The sequence below is a fragment of the Mastigoproctus giganteus genome, chromosome 6, assembly GCF_048544385.1.
Source record: "Mastigoproctus giganteus isolate SK-2022 chromosome 6, ASM4854438v1, whole genome shotgun sequence".
Classification (NCBI taxonomy): Eukaryota; Metazoa; Arthropoda; class Arachnida; order Uropygi; family Thelyphonidae; genus Mastigoproctus; species Mastigoproctus giganteus.
The window spans coordinates 199,240,973-199,257,106 of NC_143580.1; the positions used below are offsets into that span (position 1 = coordinate 199,240,973).

The following is a 16,134-nucleotide window of genomic DNA, read 5'->3' on the forward strand; positions in this document are numbered from 1 at the left end:
GTAAAGTGGAGGAGAAATTGTTGAAGATAAACACAAGAAAGGCACCTGGGGTGGATGGGATCTATCCAGTTATATTAAAGGAGGCAGCAGAAGAAGTAAGCAAACCCTTAGCCATAATTATGAGAGCTTCCTTGGACTCAGGGGAGGTACCCACAGACTGGAGATGTGCAAATGTGACCCCAATTCACAAAAGGAGAATCAAAGGCTGACACAAGTAATTATAGACCTGGGGGTTTAACTTCTGTTCCAGGGAAATTAATGGAGGGACTGGTTAAATAAGCATTGCAGGATCATCTGGACAAGACTTCAGTTATAGCTCGGACACAGCATGGTTTTGTTAAGGGGAAGTCTTGCCTGACCAATTTGATTGGATGCTATGATGCAGTCACAAAAGAACTGGATGCAGGGAATAACTTTGATATTATATACTTGGATCTTAGAAAGGCTTTTGATACTGTTGCACATGGAAGACTGCTGCACAAATTGGAGCAGTGTGGCATTGGAGGCAAATTGCTGCTATGGATAAAGGGGTGGTTGAGGGGGAGAAGACAGAGAGTGGTTATCAATGGACACTGCTCATCGTGTACTAATGTTATCAGTGGAGTCCCTCAGGGTTCAGTGTTGGGTCCATTATTGTTTTCTGTATTTATAAATGATATTGATGATGGTATATCAAGCTTAATGTCCAAGTTTGCAGACAATACAAAGGTTGGCAGGGTTGTTAAGGACACTACTGACAGTATGCTGCTGCAACAGGATCTGGAAAGGTTGAGCAGATGGGCTGAGAGGTGGCAAATGAAGTTTAACATTGACAAATGTAAAGTACTACATATGGGGAAACAGCAACCCCAGAGCAACGTATCAACTCTGTGGTACTACACAGTGGTAGAGAATGAAAGGGACCTGGGGGTGGTTGTGCAGGCAGAAGTTCTCTGAGCAGTGCAGATGGGCTGCAAGAGTAGCTCATGGTGTATTGTCAATGATATATAGGAATTTTTCTAGCAGGGATAAGGAGGTGATTATTCCCTTGTATAAGGCAATGGTCAGGCCACACCTAGAGTACTGTATACAGGTCTGGAGGCCTCATTTCAAGAAGGATGTAGAGCTGCTGGAACAAGTACAGAGAAGGGCAACAAGATTAGTGAATGGAACAAAGGGGTGCTCTTACGAAGAAAGGCTTAATTTTGCAAATTACAGTGTCTGGAGACTAGGCACCAGCGAGGTGATCTGATAGAGGTGTACAAAGCCTTGAATGGTTTGAGCATGCTCAATGCTGATGGGATTCTTCCTCTTGCTCAGAATAATCACCTGAGAGGGCATAAATTCAAATTGAGGAAAGACAGATGTAGGATAGATGTGCGGAAGTTTGCCTTTAGCCAGTGGGTAGTTGGTTGGTTGGTGGAACAGACTTCCATCCTTTGTCGTGGAAGTTGATAGCCTAAATAAGTTTAAGGCTCAGCTGGACAGGTATTTCGAACGAACAGAGGGGTGAAGTGGAAGTGTTTTTTTTTGGCTGATGCTGCATAAGTTTGCTTTCTTGCATCAAATGCCTCTACTAATGCTAACTCCCTTAGCATGTATTGAATTTCCACAAATAACCATGTAAACCATGGGTGCAGATACAAGGGACTGAATCACTGATATTCTTCAGAAAGGTCATAAGGTATTTTGTGGGTGGGTGAAGATGATGAGTGTTCTGTCTGAAGACAGGTCTATAATCTATATGAATCTATAATCCATAAAAATATTTTTATGCATGCTACTGCAGTGGTTTTCCATTGCCTTCTGTGCCAGATATATCCAGGGATAGTTTGCCTGTTTTCGGGTAGGAACCACACACACACATGCACACATTGCCTGCCTATTTGAGGCTGAAAACTTAAACTAGCTAGTTGAAAAGCAATCAGAAATTCATCCAGTCTAAGATAGGACTAGAACCAAAATACTTTTCTAAGTTGAGTACCATTTGATTAAGCCACTGTGCTGACAGAGAGGACTGTGCAGGTATAAGATCACAAAGAAACACATGCTCCTAGCAATTGTACAAAGAGAGAAGCCATATTGCTATATGCAGACCACAAGGTGGTCATGTGTACTAAAAGAGCAGATGCATACCCAGCAAGTCAGGAATTGTGATGATCCCGAATTTTATACTTAAAATGCATGCAAAATTGAGGTGAAAATATATATTATATTATGAAAATATTGCATCTATTGTGCTTTTTTGCATCTAGAAAATAGAATGTTTCTGAGAAAAATGTATTAGAAGTTTGGATTTTACCAACATTGTAATCCATGGAGCTATAATGAAAAAGATTTAGAAAATACGGTGCCTTTCTTTTTAACTTATGTAGAATTTGTTGTTATCCTGTGTAGTTTGAATGCAAATTTTTTAATGGTACTATTTGTAATAATCATAAACATTAAAAAGTGTGCAGTGATATAATTTTTGAAATGAAAACATTAATCTTCAAATTAATTTTATTAATGGTTTTTATATTTATAGGGTCAGAAAATGGCTTATGCAATCTTAGCTCTCCCTCTTTTTTGCAGTGGGATGCTTTATCGATGTTTTTAGAAAGTGTGATGAGTCGTGTTTTCGGTAGTGATAAACCAAAAGTGAGTAAACTTAATAAAATTAAAAATAAATTCAGATAGTCATAAATTTTTCTTGTTTAATAATGTTCAGGATACAAAATCTTGAACACATTTTCTTTTAATGTGAAGGGTATTTAAAAACCTTTTGGCATACCATAATTTTATTATTTGAAAAATATATTAAATTGCAAACATTTTATATGCATCTAATACAGTTTTTAGAATAATAGTTTAAATATTATAATAATAATTTTTTTCAAGCTCTAAAAGAGTTATGTCCAACAAAACTATTGATTTCACAAAAGAAACAACCATGAAGTAATGAAATATGGGATTAGAAGTGTCAGAAAAATTGAAAAAGATAATAATTGTTCTGTGGTATTGCTTACTTTGGCCCCTCACAGATATACTCTGGTCCTACTTCACTTATCCCAGTTACAATACTTTTCTGTTTCCACAGCAGTATAATCAACATCATTGGGCAGATAGGCAAAAATTATCAGTAATTTTTGCCCCCCCCCCTTTCTCATGAAGATTTATTTTCCAAGCAGTCTACATGGATCATCAAGACAATTGTCCATAATATAGTACTGTCAAGAACCAAATCGCTAAGTTCAAAAAGGATCATAAACACATATTCGCATCCTGGTTGACTTTGTTGATTTTAATCACCAAAGAGAATGATATGAATTGGTGTGAATGACACATGAGTGTGTAAACCACAGGAAACATTGCTGTTTATGACGTGATTTTTTTGAAGATCATTAGATTGGATTACAATGCATAACAGAAATACTAAATATGCCCTGTGAATGATTACATCATATTGTCCACAAAGAGCCATGCATGGACAGGATTTCTGCAAATCAGGTACCATCACAAAATTTTCCCTAGTTTCAAACAAGTTTGTAAGCCAATTGGTGACTGAGTGAAAATAGGATTCATTATTATTTTAACCAGAGACCTAACAACAGCCCATAGATCGGTGATAGTATCTCTCCCTCCTGTCAGTTTTTTGGGTGATATTCATTTACTTTCAAAAGAGTGAATCTTACTCTTCTTTTATTCCTGAAATTTCATGAGTAATTAAAGGCTAAGTATACTAAAATAATATTACCTCAACCAACAAGTGATAAAAATTTAAAGTTTATTGAAACAAAAATATATAATTAAAAACAGACTGTGTTAAAAATATAAATGAATTAAGTACATTAAAATACCAAGTTAGAGATTAAAAACATAAAATCAAGCAAATGGGGCAAGTAGCTTTCAAGGCAAATGGCCTTTTTGTCAATTTACTGAAGCCTACAACAGCAGGTCAGCTATAATATAGAAAGGTAGCCTAGCACATGCATATAGATACCCAACTGTGGACTGCATTTGGCAAATAAAAGAAAGAAGGGAGTTAAGGAATAACAGAACAGGATATTAACTGCTAGACCCAAGCATTGTTGTTGTGATGTACATTAGGCAAGTTGTTAGGTTGCCACCTCTCATCAAGTTGTAAAATGAGGACCTCCATTATAGAATGTGTATGTGTTCCAGCATTATGTTTAATGGTGGAACCCACCACAGCTATATGGAGGGCCTCTAACCACAAGAGATGGGGAGAATTATTAGCCTGATCTATTATTTCAACGTTGGAATGAGGATTGTAGTTGAACATGGGAACTCTTATGAGGAGGTCCTCTTCCTGCATGAAAAAGTTCCTGGTCTCAAGACTTCAGTAACCAGAGTCAATCAACAATTTTGGTTATGAATTGTTGTCATACCCACACTAATCATTGTATATGATCCTTTCAGATTACTACCTATTTGCTGAAAACACATTTCCTTTGAAGGGGTGACACACAGTAATGGTATTTGCAGTTTATAAGTGATTAGAGAACCGAGACAGTGAGTTCTGTGTGGTGGAGATCTAGAAAAGATCGGAGTATATTGCATCTGGTATGTAGCCCTTTGAGGTGACTGTTGAATAAAATTTGATTCATTTCCATATTGTTCATTCTTTCTATGGAGAAAGAAAATTTTAAAATCCCCCCCCTCGTGTGTGTGTGTGTGTGTGCGTGTGCGTGCGTGCGTGCGTGCGTGCGTGCGTGTGTGTGCGTGCGTGCGTGCGTGTGTGTGTGTGTGTGTGTGTGTAAAGTTATGTAAAAGAATATATGAAATAGAAAAATAAAAGAGTAGCAGAACAGCTTGCTTTTTCAGTTGATTCTCATCAAGTATTCTTTCTAATCTGTTAGTAATGACCCTTGTGAACAACTTGTAGATGTGGGATAATAAGCTAATTGGTCTATAATTTCCAATTTCTGATTTATCTCCTTTCTTATGCAGCAAAACTATGGTTGCATTATTCCACTCCTTAGGCATCACACCTTTTCTAATGCACTTTGTGAAGAGCCTTGCCAGTTTTTGTGTTATGTCTCTTCCTCCCAATTTTAACAACTCTACAGTAACTTCATCTTCCCCTGGGGCTTTCTGATTCTTCATTTTCTTCAATGCATGTTCTACCTCATCAGGAAGAATATCAGGTATGTCATATGTGTTGCTACTTTGCAATCCATCTTCCCCACTGCTGGCATCATTCCCTCGCCCTTGTATAATTCTCTATAGTAGTCTTCTGCTATTTAAATTATGCCTTCTCTGCTATTTATAAGCTATTGCTATTCTTCAGTTTCAGTATCATTTGTCTTTCTGTATTACTGCTCATGGCTGCTGATTTAAGTCCTTTGTTTTCCCTTAATGCTTGTTCTACTTTTCTTGTGTTAAATCTTCTTATGTCCTCTCTGAGTCTCTTTCTAATGGCTTTGCATAACTCAGTATATTCAATTTTCTCCTTGTCAGTGTTTATCTTGCTCTTCATTTGTCGTCTTCGGTTTATCATGACAAGTGTTTCTTGGGCTTTATCACTTTCAGAAAGTTGTAATATTCCTCATCGATATCTTGGTCCTGAGCCGTCTGCAGAAGCTCAAACGTTTTCTTAAGTTCCAGTACATACTGCTTTTTCTCCTCTGTGATCACTTCCAACATTTACCTTGTTCAGGACACTAACATCATTCACGATATATCTTCTGTTAGTGAGGATGAAGTCAATTTCATTAGTTGTTAATCCCTTTGGGCTCTTCCATGTCCACTTTCTGTTCACCCTTTTCTTGAAAAAAGTGTTCATTACTGACAATCCTCGAGATTCTGCAAATTCCACAAGTTTTTCACCTCTTTCGTTTCTTTCACCAATTCCAAAATTTCCTATAGTTCCACTTTCTGTGCTGTTTTGTCTCTTTCCAACCTTAGCATTGAAGTCCCCCATAATGATAATGTAGTGGGTTTTCTGCTCATCTAGAAGACTCAATTTCGGTGTACATTTTGTCAACCTCTTCATCATCATGGCTCAATGTTGGTGCATAAATCATTATAACCTTTAGCTTGTACCTCTTAGAAATCTTGAGTAAGTAGTCTTGACACCCTTGGTGATGTACTTTTGAATTCCAAAATGTTGTTTTTTATATCTTTAAGGACCAGAAAGCCAATCCACCTTCGCTCCTTTCACTGTTTCCATTGGTGTACAGCAGATTTCCACTTGATAAACTTATAAGTGATTCATTTCTTCTTGTTTCAGCCAAACTGATGATATTCCAATTCACATTTTCTAATTCCTTTTCCAGCTTTAATATCCTGTCTTCACCGATGAGCAATCTTACGTTGTAACAGGCCAAGTTCAGTTTCTGTGCATGGCAGCCTGGTTGTACCCAGAGATTCTTAGCACCCTCTGCTTCCACCCTGATCCTCTCGCTGCTGTAAGAGGGGGAGTGAAAGCCACTGGGGACTGAGGGCCATTTGTTTCATTGTGCTGTCATGTGCTGGAAAGTTTGGTCTTTTCCTCTTCATGCTGACCAGGCGTCTTGAAGAGCACCACTTAATATGCTCGTTGCCACCTAAGTGACATAACAGGGCTTACCATCGAGAAGGTGTGCATAAGTGGATTTTAGGGAGGCAGGCCAACCGGACTTCTCTTAAATCTTCTGAGATAGAAAGATATTGGATCCATCAGTGTTTTAGATTGAGTGTCTGATAACATACAGAATGCCTGTTCCCCTCTAAGCTCCTCTTGGAGGATATGGATGGGTGAACTGTGTAGTTTTTTTTTTTGTGTGTGTGCCATAACACCAGTCTGATTCTATTGTCTATTTGGAAGAGTCCACATGAAAACAGCAGTGCCTTTGTAGGGTAGTGTAGTTTTACATCTAACTTATCCCAGTCATTTAGTTTATAACTAATTCATTGTTATACTGGCAACCCTTATCCACTGGTTGTACTGTTTTAGAATCTGTTCTGTAATGTGTCAGAGTGGCACATTGTGATATCCCCATAATGTCTGAATTTTTTTTATTATTTAACCAATACTTAAAATTCATCAAAATTTATTTGCTATGTTCCTAGCATTAATGTATAAGCAAGTATATGCATGCCTATTTTTGCTCTTAATAATCCTAATACAGCCTATATAATTGCTTCTCCCATGAGGACCCCAGCAGGCTTTGTAATCCCCCTCCACACCTTACTTACCAGGCTACTGCACATCTGCAGCCACAATTTGGCCTTGGTTGCCCTTGCTCCAGAAATCCCCATATCCACAAACCAGCCAGCTGCATGCCCCAGTAGAAGCAGTGCAAAAATCAATTTCGAATTTACTAATGGCTGCCATTTAGTCTTTGTATCCCTCCCCTCCACTAACACAAACTTATTATTACCTGATAGCATCAGCAAATATTGTCGCACCTCTCCCATCTCTTCAAGTGCATCTCACATCTATAAGAACAGTCTTTTCTGTTAACAAGCACAAGCCATATTAAGGAAAATTTTACTCCTTGCACAATCTCCCCAGAGCTGAATTGATGACAATGAGGAATTTTCTTCTATTATGCCTTGACAAAATTCCAGACACTTTCAAATTCAGTCCTAACCTGCAGCTTTTTTTCTCAGATTGTCTATGTTTAATATCATTAGTACATATATAAGCAATATCACCTTTTATATCCTTAAAATGTGATAATTAATGTAGTAACTAATAATGCTATAGTATCACTAACATTGGCTCCTGCAGACATACTTGATTCTCTTCCACTTCTCCTCATTATAAACCCCTCGACGTGGGCACCTGTACGTGGTGAGGGGACCTCCCAGTGATGCTGCTGGTTTTCCAGATTAGCATCACTGGGATCTAACACCCATACCTTGGTTCCAGGGTTACATCGTTGGAATCCGGCGTGTGCAGCCGTGCGCCGCGACCCGTGGAATTCGGAAAGGGGGATCCTGGTGGTTGAGGGGCCAAGCCTTAATACACCACTTTGGCCCCTGCTTCAACAAGACGGGTGGTCCTGGACCGGCCCGACCTGGATCAATCGGCGGGTGGTTCTTACTGCTAGGGTCAACTGCGTTCCAATAAGTCTCCCTCCCTTTGGTCCTGGGACAGGATCAAGGCTTATTGGAAATGTGGGTATGGTGCTCCTAAGCTAACTTGGTGTCCCATTCGTGTACGCAGTACCTGCAAGTTCACGAGTGGGTGTCCCCTCGTAGGGCTCCGTGGTGGGTGTACCTCACCTTAGGGCATCTTAAATTTTTATCTTACTCATATGAGTAATTTAATCCCTATTTCTTCTGGGGCCCCAACAAGGCCCCTACCTAATCGAGATGATGACGCAGATAACACCTCTGCAAAAAGAGCCAGGACTGAGGATACACCACCACCACCATCAGTGACACCGCTTTTCCTCATTCTCCATTCCACCGGAGAGCAGTCAATTGGAAAGATGTCACCGTTCTTTATCCAGAAAGGATTAGAAGGGTTGGCAGGGTCACCTAAATCTGTAAAAAGACTGCGTTCTGGCAACCTTTTGGTCGAAGCTTCTACCACAAAACAAGTGGCAAAAATCATAAAGTCTACATCCATAGGGGGAATACCTATCACCGTAACACCCCACAAAACTCTGAATTTTTCACGAGGTGTTATATCAGAGTGGGACCTTCTTCATGTCTTCGAAGAAGAAATCTGCTCTGAATTGAAAGACCAAGGAGTGACAGCTGTCAGGAGAATATCGATATGAAAGGATGGGAATCTCGTCCCTACCTGAGTTCTTATCCTCACGTTCAACACCCCACAGCCTCCAAGTTCCATCAAGGCAGGCTGTCTAAACTGCCCAGTGAGGATTTATATCCCAAACCCACTGAGGTGTTTTAGATGCCAAAAATACGGCCACTCACAAACATCTTGTCGTGGTAACCCTGCCTGTGCTCGATGTGGTGTTAAAGACCACTAGAGCAAGGAAGGTTCAGCTTCAAAACCGATCTGTGTCAATTGCCAAGGAGAGCACCCCGCCTACTCTAGAGCATTCTAGCGGTGGAAGGATGAAAAAGAAATCCAAAAACTGAAAATGGAGCTGAATATCTCCTACCCAGAGGCCAGAAAACGTATCCAACCAATAAATAGCAGAAAACCTTCATATGCCCAGAAGGTTTCTGCTAAGTGCACTATCGGTACACAAACTGAGATGACTATACCACCAAGAGAGTCATTCACTCCGATTGCACGCTATTTATTGAGTTCACAAAAGCCCACCAAAAAAAACACAATTGGCTGCCACTCCTATATCCATACCTCCTAGTGCTCCACCACTACCAAAACCAAGTGGTAAAGAAAAGCTAAAAGGTTCAGAAGAGCCACCCGTAACACCAGAAACAATGGATGTAGAGAATAAGGAGGTACTGGATGAATCAGTCTTGGAACTCTTTGCGGAGGAAGAAATGGACACGGGACAGCATCCACACTTCCCCAAAAAAGATAAATCCAAGACTGACAAAAGTAAGCCCTCAGCACCTCGGAAGCCGCCTGATGGGCCCACCAAGCCAAAATAATGGCTAAATTCCTACAATGGAATTGTCGTGGATTCCGGCGAAATACTGATGACATCAAGGCCCTCCTGCAAAAGCATGCGCCAGTTTGCTTTTGCTTGCAGGAAACTTATCTAAAGGCAAATGATGATCCCACCATGCATAACATCACAATTTTTCGTAAGGACAGAATTTCGGATGGTCCTGCTCATGGAGGAGTGGCTATCCTTGTAGGCAACCAGACCCCAGTCCAGGCCTTGCTACTTACAACCAGCATAGAGGCTATTGCAATTTGCCTTACAGTGGGATTTCTATTAACCGTCTGTTCAATTTATTTGCCACCTGGGACTGACATCTCCCAGGAAGACCTTGATGATCTTCTAATGAAATGATGATCTTCTTGATGATCTTCTAAAGAAAAATGCATGGGATGCATATAAATTATCAAGCGACTCAGAAGCCTATGGCAGATATAAGTTAATCTGTAATCAGGTCACAAAGGAGGTTCGGCAGGCGAAGGCAGATTACGAGAAATCCTTGGCAAAAGATGCTAAGAAAAACAGCGAGGATTTCTTTACTTATATAAACTCTAAAAGGAAGGGGATGAATCTGATTGGTCCACTTGACATCGATGGTTCGACTGTTGATGATCCTGCTCAGATAGCAAACAAACTGAATGAGTATTTTGCATCTACATTCACACATGAGGAATTATTAAGGTTTGAAAATGGCAGAAGGTTATCAAATTGTAGCAAGATACTTAATGATTTTGTAATAACTGAGAGCAAAGTGGAAGAGAAATTGTCGAAGTTAAACGTAAGAAAAGCACCTGGGGTGGATGGGATCTATCCAGTTATATTAAAGGAGGCGGCAAAGCAACTAAGCAAACCCTTAGCCATAATTATGAGAGCATCCTTGGACTCAGGGGAGGTTCCCACGGACTGGAGATGTGCAAATGTATCCCCAATTCACAAAGGGGGATCGAAGGGTGACACGAGTAACTACAGACCAGTTAGTTTAACTTCTGTTCCGGGTAAAATAATGGAGTCGCTGGTTAAAGATGCATTGCAGGATCATCTAGACAAGACTGCAGCAATAATTCAGACACAGCATGGGTTTGTTAAGGGAAAGTCTTGTCTGACAAATTTGATAGGATATTATGATGTGGTTACAAAGGAACTGGATGCAAAAAATAATTTTGATATCATATATTTGGATTTCAGGAAAGCTTTTGACACTGTTGCGCATGGAAGACTATTGTACAAATTGGAGCAGAATGGTATTAAGGGTAAGTTGCTACAATGGATAAAAGGATGGTTAAGTGCGAGAAGACAGAGGGTGGTAATTAATGGGTGCTGCTCTTCTTGGACTAATGTTATTAGTGGAGTCCCACAGGGTTCGGTGTTAGGTCCTCTGTTGTTTTGTATATTTATCAATGATATTGATGAAGGTATATCAGGCTTAATGTCGAAGTTTGCAGATGATACAAAGGTTGGCAGGGTTGTTAATGACAGTAATGGCAGTGTGCTACTGCAACAGGATCTAGATAATTTGGGCAGATGGGCTAAGAAGTGGCAACTGAAGTTTAACCTTGACAAATGCAAAGTACTGCATATGGGTAGAAGTAACCCCAGAGAAACGTACCAACTGTGTGGTACTACACTTAAGGTGGTAGAAAATGAAAAAGACCTGGGAGTAATTGTGCAGGCAGATATGAAGTTCTCTGAGCAGTGCAGACGAGCTGCAAGAGTAGCTCATGGTCTCTTGTCAATGATATACAGGAATTTTTCTAGCAGGGATAAGGAGGTGATTATTCCCTTGTATAAGGCAATGGTTAGGCCACATCTTGAGTACTGTATACAGGTCTGGAAGCCTCATTTCAAGAAGGATATAGAATTGCTGGAACGAGTACAGAGAAGTGCAACAAGATTAGTGAATGGAACAAAGGGTTGCTCTTACGAAGAAAGGCTTAAGTTTTGCAAATTACAGAGTCTGGAGACTAGGCACCGGCGAGGTGATCTGATAGAGGTGTATAAGGCTTTGAATGGTTTTAGCATGCTCAATGCCAATGGGATTCTTCCTCTAGCTCAGAATAATCACCTCAGAGGGCATAAATTCAAATTGAGGAAGGATGGATGTCGGACAGATGTGCGGAAATTTGCCTTTGGCCAGCGGGTGGTTAATTGCTGGAACAAACTTCCATCTGTCGTTGTGGAAGTTGATAGGTTGAATAAATTTAAGGAGGAACTGGACAGGCATTTGGAGGGAATGGTGTGATTTTTTTTTTTTTTTTTTTTTTTGGCTGATGCTGCATAAGCTCATACGTTTGCTTTCTTGCATCACATGCCACTGCTACTACTAATGCAGTTGCCTCCCCCTCTCTTACTTCTAGGGGATTTTAATGGACATAACACCCTGTGGGGTAGTGCTAGCAATAATGGAAGGGAACGAGTCATAGAGCATATGCTAAATGACAATGACCTCTCTCTTCTAAATGTGGGAACCAACACATTCTTCCACATGCCTACCCGTACATTTTCTGCCATTGATCTTTCTATCTGCTCCCCTTCTCTACTTCCTTCACTCACTTGGGAAGTGGAGGAGAACCCATACGGAAGTGATCACTTCCCTGTGATAACCTCGTTACACAGTGGAAGACCGTGTCTTTCTTTCAGGTTACCACGGTGGAAGACTGATCAGGCTGACTGTGGACTGCCTTCCAACATCAAGCAAATTTTGACCTCAGTACCGTTAGTCAGGAGCCTATCAATGATGCAGTAACGTACATCACAGAAATTATTATCCAAGCAGCTGCGAATGCCGTCCAAAAAACATTGCCCGGTTTCCACTATTTCCCAAACCATGGTGGAATTCACAATGCATATCAGCAAAAAAGGCTCAAAACAAAGCGTGGGGGATATTCCGCCGATATCCTACCACGACCAACCTTATAGCCTTTAAACGCGCACGAGCCAAAGCACGCTACATCCGCCGTCAGAGTCAAAAGGAATCGTGGATCCGTTCTACTTCATCAATTACTCAGTCCACTAGTACTAAATTGGTCTGGGACAAAATCTGGAAAATGAAGGGACAGTATTCATCCCACAATTTTTCAGTCCTAGATTATAATGGATGCACCATTACAGATCCAACTGCAATAGCCAATTCTCTTAGGTAAACATTTTCTAACATCTCTGCGATATCTTCATATTCCCCAGAGTTCCTGGTCCTGAAACATAAAATCGAAAAACAGGCACTTAATTTTAAGTCTAAGAGCCTTTTTCCCTACAATGGGGCATTCACTATACAGGAACTGAAAAGAGCCCTCACTCTTTCCAAGGCAAGTGCTGTTGGACCAGATTGCATCCATTATGAAATGATTAAGCATCTTTCACCAAAATCTATGGATCACCTGCTCCTTCTATATAATAGAATCTTTATTGAAGGGCAGTTTCCGGATTCCTGGTGCAAAGCAATCGTTCTTGCCTTTGCTAAGCCAGGAAAGGATCCAAAAGTAACTACTAATTATCGTCCTATTGCTATGACTGGCTGTCTGTGCAAAATCCTAGAGAGAATGGTTAACTTTAGTTTAATGTGGCATTTAGAATCGAATGACCTTCTCTCTAACATCCAGTGCGGCTTCCAACGGAACCGGTCCACTCTGGACCATCTTATTAAATTGGAAACATCCATCCGGGATGCTTTTCTAAAACGTGAACATTTGGTGTCTGTATTCTTTGACATGGAGAAAGCGTATGACACAACTTGGAGATTTGGCATCTTAAAAGATTTGCATAGCCTTGGTCTTAGATAGCATTCCCCCATTTTTATTAAAAACTTTTTAGCCAATTGATCTTTCCAAGTTCGTGTGGGATCCTCACTCTCTCGTCCCTTCTGTCAAGAGGAGGGAGTACCACAAGGATCACTATCGAGTGTCACGCTTTTCGTCATCAAAGTAAATTCCATCACCAAACAACTTCCTCCAACTGTAAAGAGTGCCCTCTATGTTGATGACTTTAGCATATTTTGTCAGTCATGCAACATGAGGGTTATAGAAAGACAACTGCAAAAAGCCATTGATCGCCTAAATTCCTAGGCTCTATTTAATGGATTCAGGTTCTTGCCGCAGAAGACCGTTTGTGTACACTTTTGTCATAAGCGTAATCTTCATCCTGAACCTGAATTAAGGCTCGGACAAAATGCTATTCCAGTAGCAGCAGACACAAAATTCTTGGGACTCGTATTTGATAAAAAGCTGACCTTTCTCTGTCACATCCGTCAACTCCGCGCAAAGTGCACAAGAGGTCTGAATATTCTGCGCTCTCTCTCTCTCTCTCCCCTCTACATCTTGGGGTGCGGACCGATGCACCCTCCTCCGGAGGCGCCTCCGTAGCCAGGTGGGAAGGAGCAGCAGTGCATAGCACACGCTTCTTGATTAGACCGGGGTTCGAGCCCGTCACCACCAAATACGGAAGATGCGGAAAGGTCAGGGAATGACCACCGCACCGGAGCAATATGGCCTTAGTTGCTAATGCTCCTAAAAAAAAAAACCAAACCGAAACCCTCCTCCGGCTTTACCGTGCGCTTGTATGATCCAGACTGGATTACGGGTCCCTGGTATACAATTCGGCCAGAGACAGTGTGCTTCGATGGCTGGATCCTGTCCATCATCAGGCTCTCCCCATCGCTATTGGAGCATATCGAACATCTCCTGTCCACAGCTTATACGTCGAAGCAAACGAACCACCATTATCGCTTAGACGTAAGCAGTTGTCTCGAAAGTACGCTTTAAAACTGAAATCCCTGCCACACCATCCTACATGGCCACGATGGGAAAATTTGTACAACACCCTTAAGACTGCCAATCGTCCTTTTGGTATTCGTCTCCAAGAGCTACTCAAAAAACTTAAGATCAAGGTAGACAAGGTTGCCCAAACACCAAAGCAACCCCTTCCACCCTGGCATGCTCATGTTCCAGCATGCGACTTGTCCCTTAGAAATTGAGGAAAGTCGGACACGCCATCATCTCTCTACCTGCAACTTTATTAGCACACCGAGCTGAACATTCTGACTTCACATCAATTTACACAGATTGCTCGAAGTTGGAATCATATGTGGGATCTGCTGCTGTCTTTACAGACACCACTACGTCAGAGCAGATTCTCTCTGAATGCAGCATATTTACTGCAGAGCTGCACGCTATAGAGTTAGCCTTGGATCACATTAGTAAATGCCAATACCAACGGTTCATTTTATATTCCGACTCTCTCAGTGTGTTACAGGCTTTAATAACTGTGAGATATAATTCTCATCCAGTTCTGTCTTGCATTCAGCAGAAGATTCACTTTCTCCATGAACATGAATATGATATCCGCTTCTGCTGGATTCCCAGCCACATTGGGATTAGAGGAAAAGATTTGACTGACACCGCACCCAAATCAGCAATTTCCAGTAATAATCGCTGCCTGTCAGTCCTACAGGCAAATAATACACCAGAAGATATACTCCCAATGGCAAGATTCGTGAAATAGACAGACTACGAATAAATTATATCGTATAAAGCCTGTAATTGAATCGTGGCAGTCTAGTCTGCACAGGAATCATAAGGAGAAAGTTGTTCTTGCCCGGACCCGCATAGGACATAGTCATTTGACTCATTCATTTTTGCTGAGGGCTGATGATCCTCCTATGTGTGAGTCCTGTGGCACAATTTTATCAATCAGACACATTTTAATTGACTGTCCAGATTTTAGCAATATCCGTTTTACCGCTTTTAATCATCTGACTGAGCCTTATACACTCAGTCAGATTTTATCCGACAATGACAATGTGTCTGCTGTTTTTAGCTATTTTAAATCAATAAAGGTTTTTACTTGTATTTAAAATTGGCATATTATTGTTATTTCTTTATTGATTTATCTTTTCTACATTTTATACCTTTGTTATTTTATATCTTGACATGGTGACCTAAGTAATTAGGTCAGTGAAATTTAAATTTTTATATATCACCTGGTTTTGGCACATTATAGCCTTAGTTGCTAATGCGCCAATAAAATCCAACAACCAATCTCATTATAATACTTTCCTCTTTCCCTGACAGTACACTTAACTGCATTTAACAGCTTTATTGATAACTTTTACTATCTTTATATGATAAAACTAAAATATATACATCTGAAAATTGTTTGTTATGAAAATTCAATGTTATGTTATGTTATTCAATATGAAATGTGTTGAAAAAAAAAATTTTTACACAACAGTGAATGCTAATTTTTTTGTAGTCCATACATAATCTGTTACATTATACATAGCAGGGGGAAACTTAAAATGCAAGTCTTTGTAAGTCTAGAGACAGAAAGCTTCAGGCTGTCTTTAATATGATAACTTTTTTTAGAAATGTAAACATCTTTCTTTATACTGCTGAGTGAAAGGGCAGTTGTACATGCCTAATCATGTAAGCATTAACATTTGGAAATTTTGCTCACAGCTGAGAGGTAAAAATTTTTACATCTGAGAATGTTAAAAATAGTTGGAACTAAGTATAATTCAGATCTAATCTTGAGGATATATGCATTAACTTATGTTGCTGAGCTGCAAGACAGGTCACAAAATATGATTAAGTGCATGTGCTTTAGATTTAATCCCATTATT

At 40.3% G+C, this 16,134-nt stretch overlaps 1 protein-coding gene across 1 annotated transcript in view; it reads left to right on the forward strand.

Moving 5' to 3' along the window:
- Positions 1-16,134, forward strand: part of Ranbp21 (exportin-5-like protein Ranbp21) — a 246,751-nt gene that overhangs the window by 113,547 nt on the left and 117,070 nt on the right. The window contains exon 14 of the mRNA XM_090376372.1: positions 2,507-2,619. Coding sequence (XP_090232498.1) covers positions 2,507-2,619 — 113 coding nt within the window. The remainder of the gene's footprint in view (positions 1-2,506; positions 2,620-16,134) is intronic.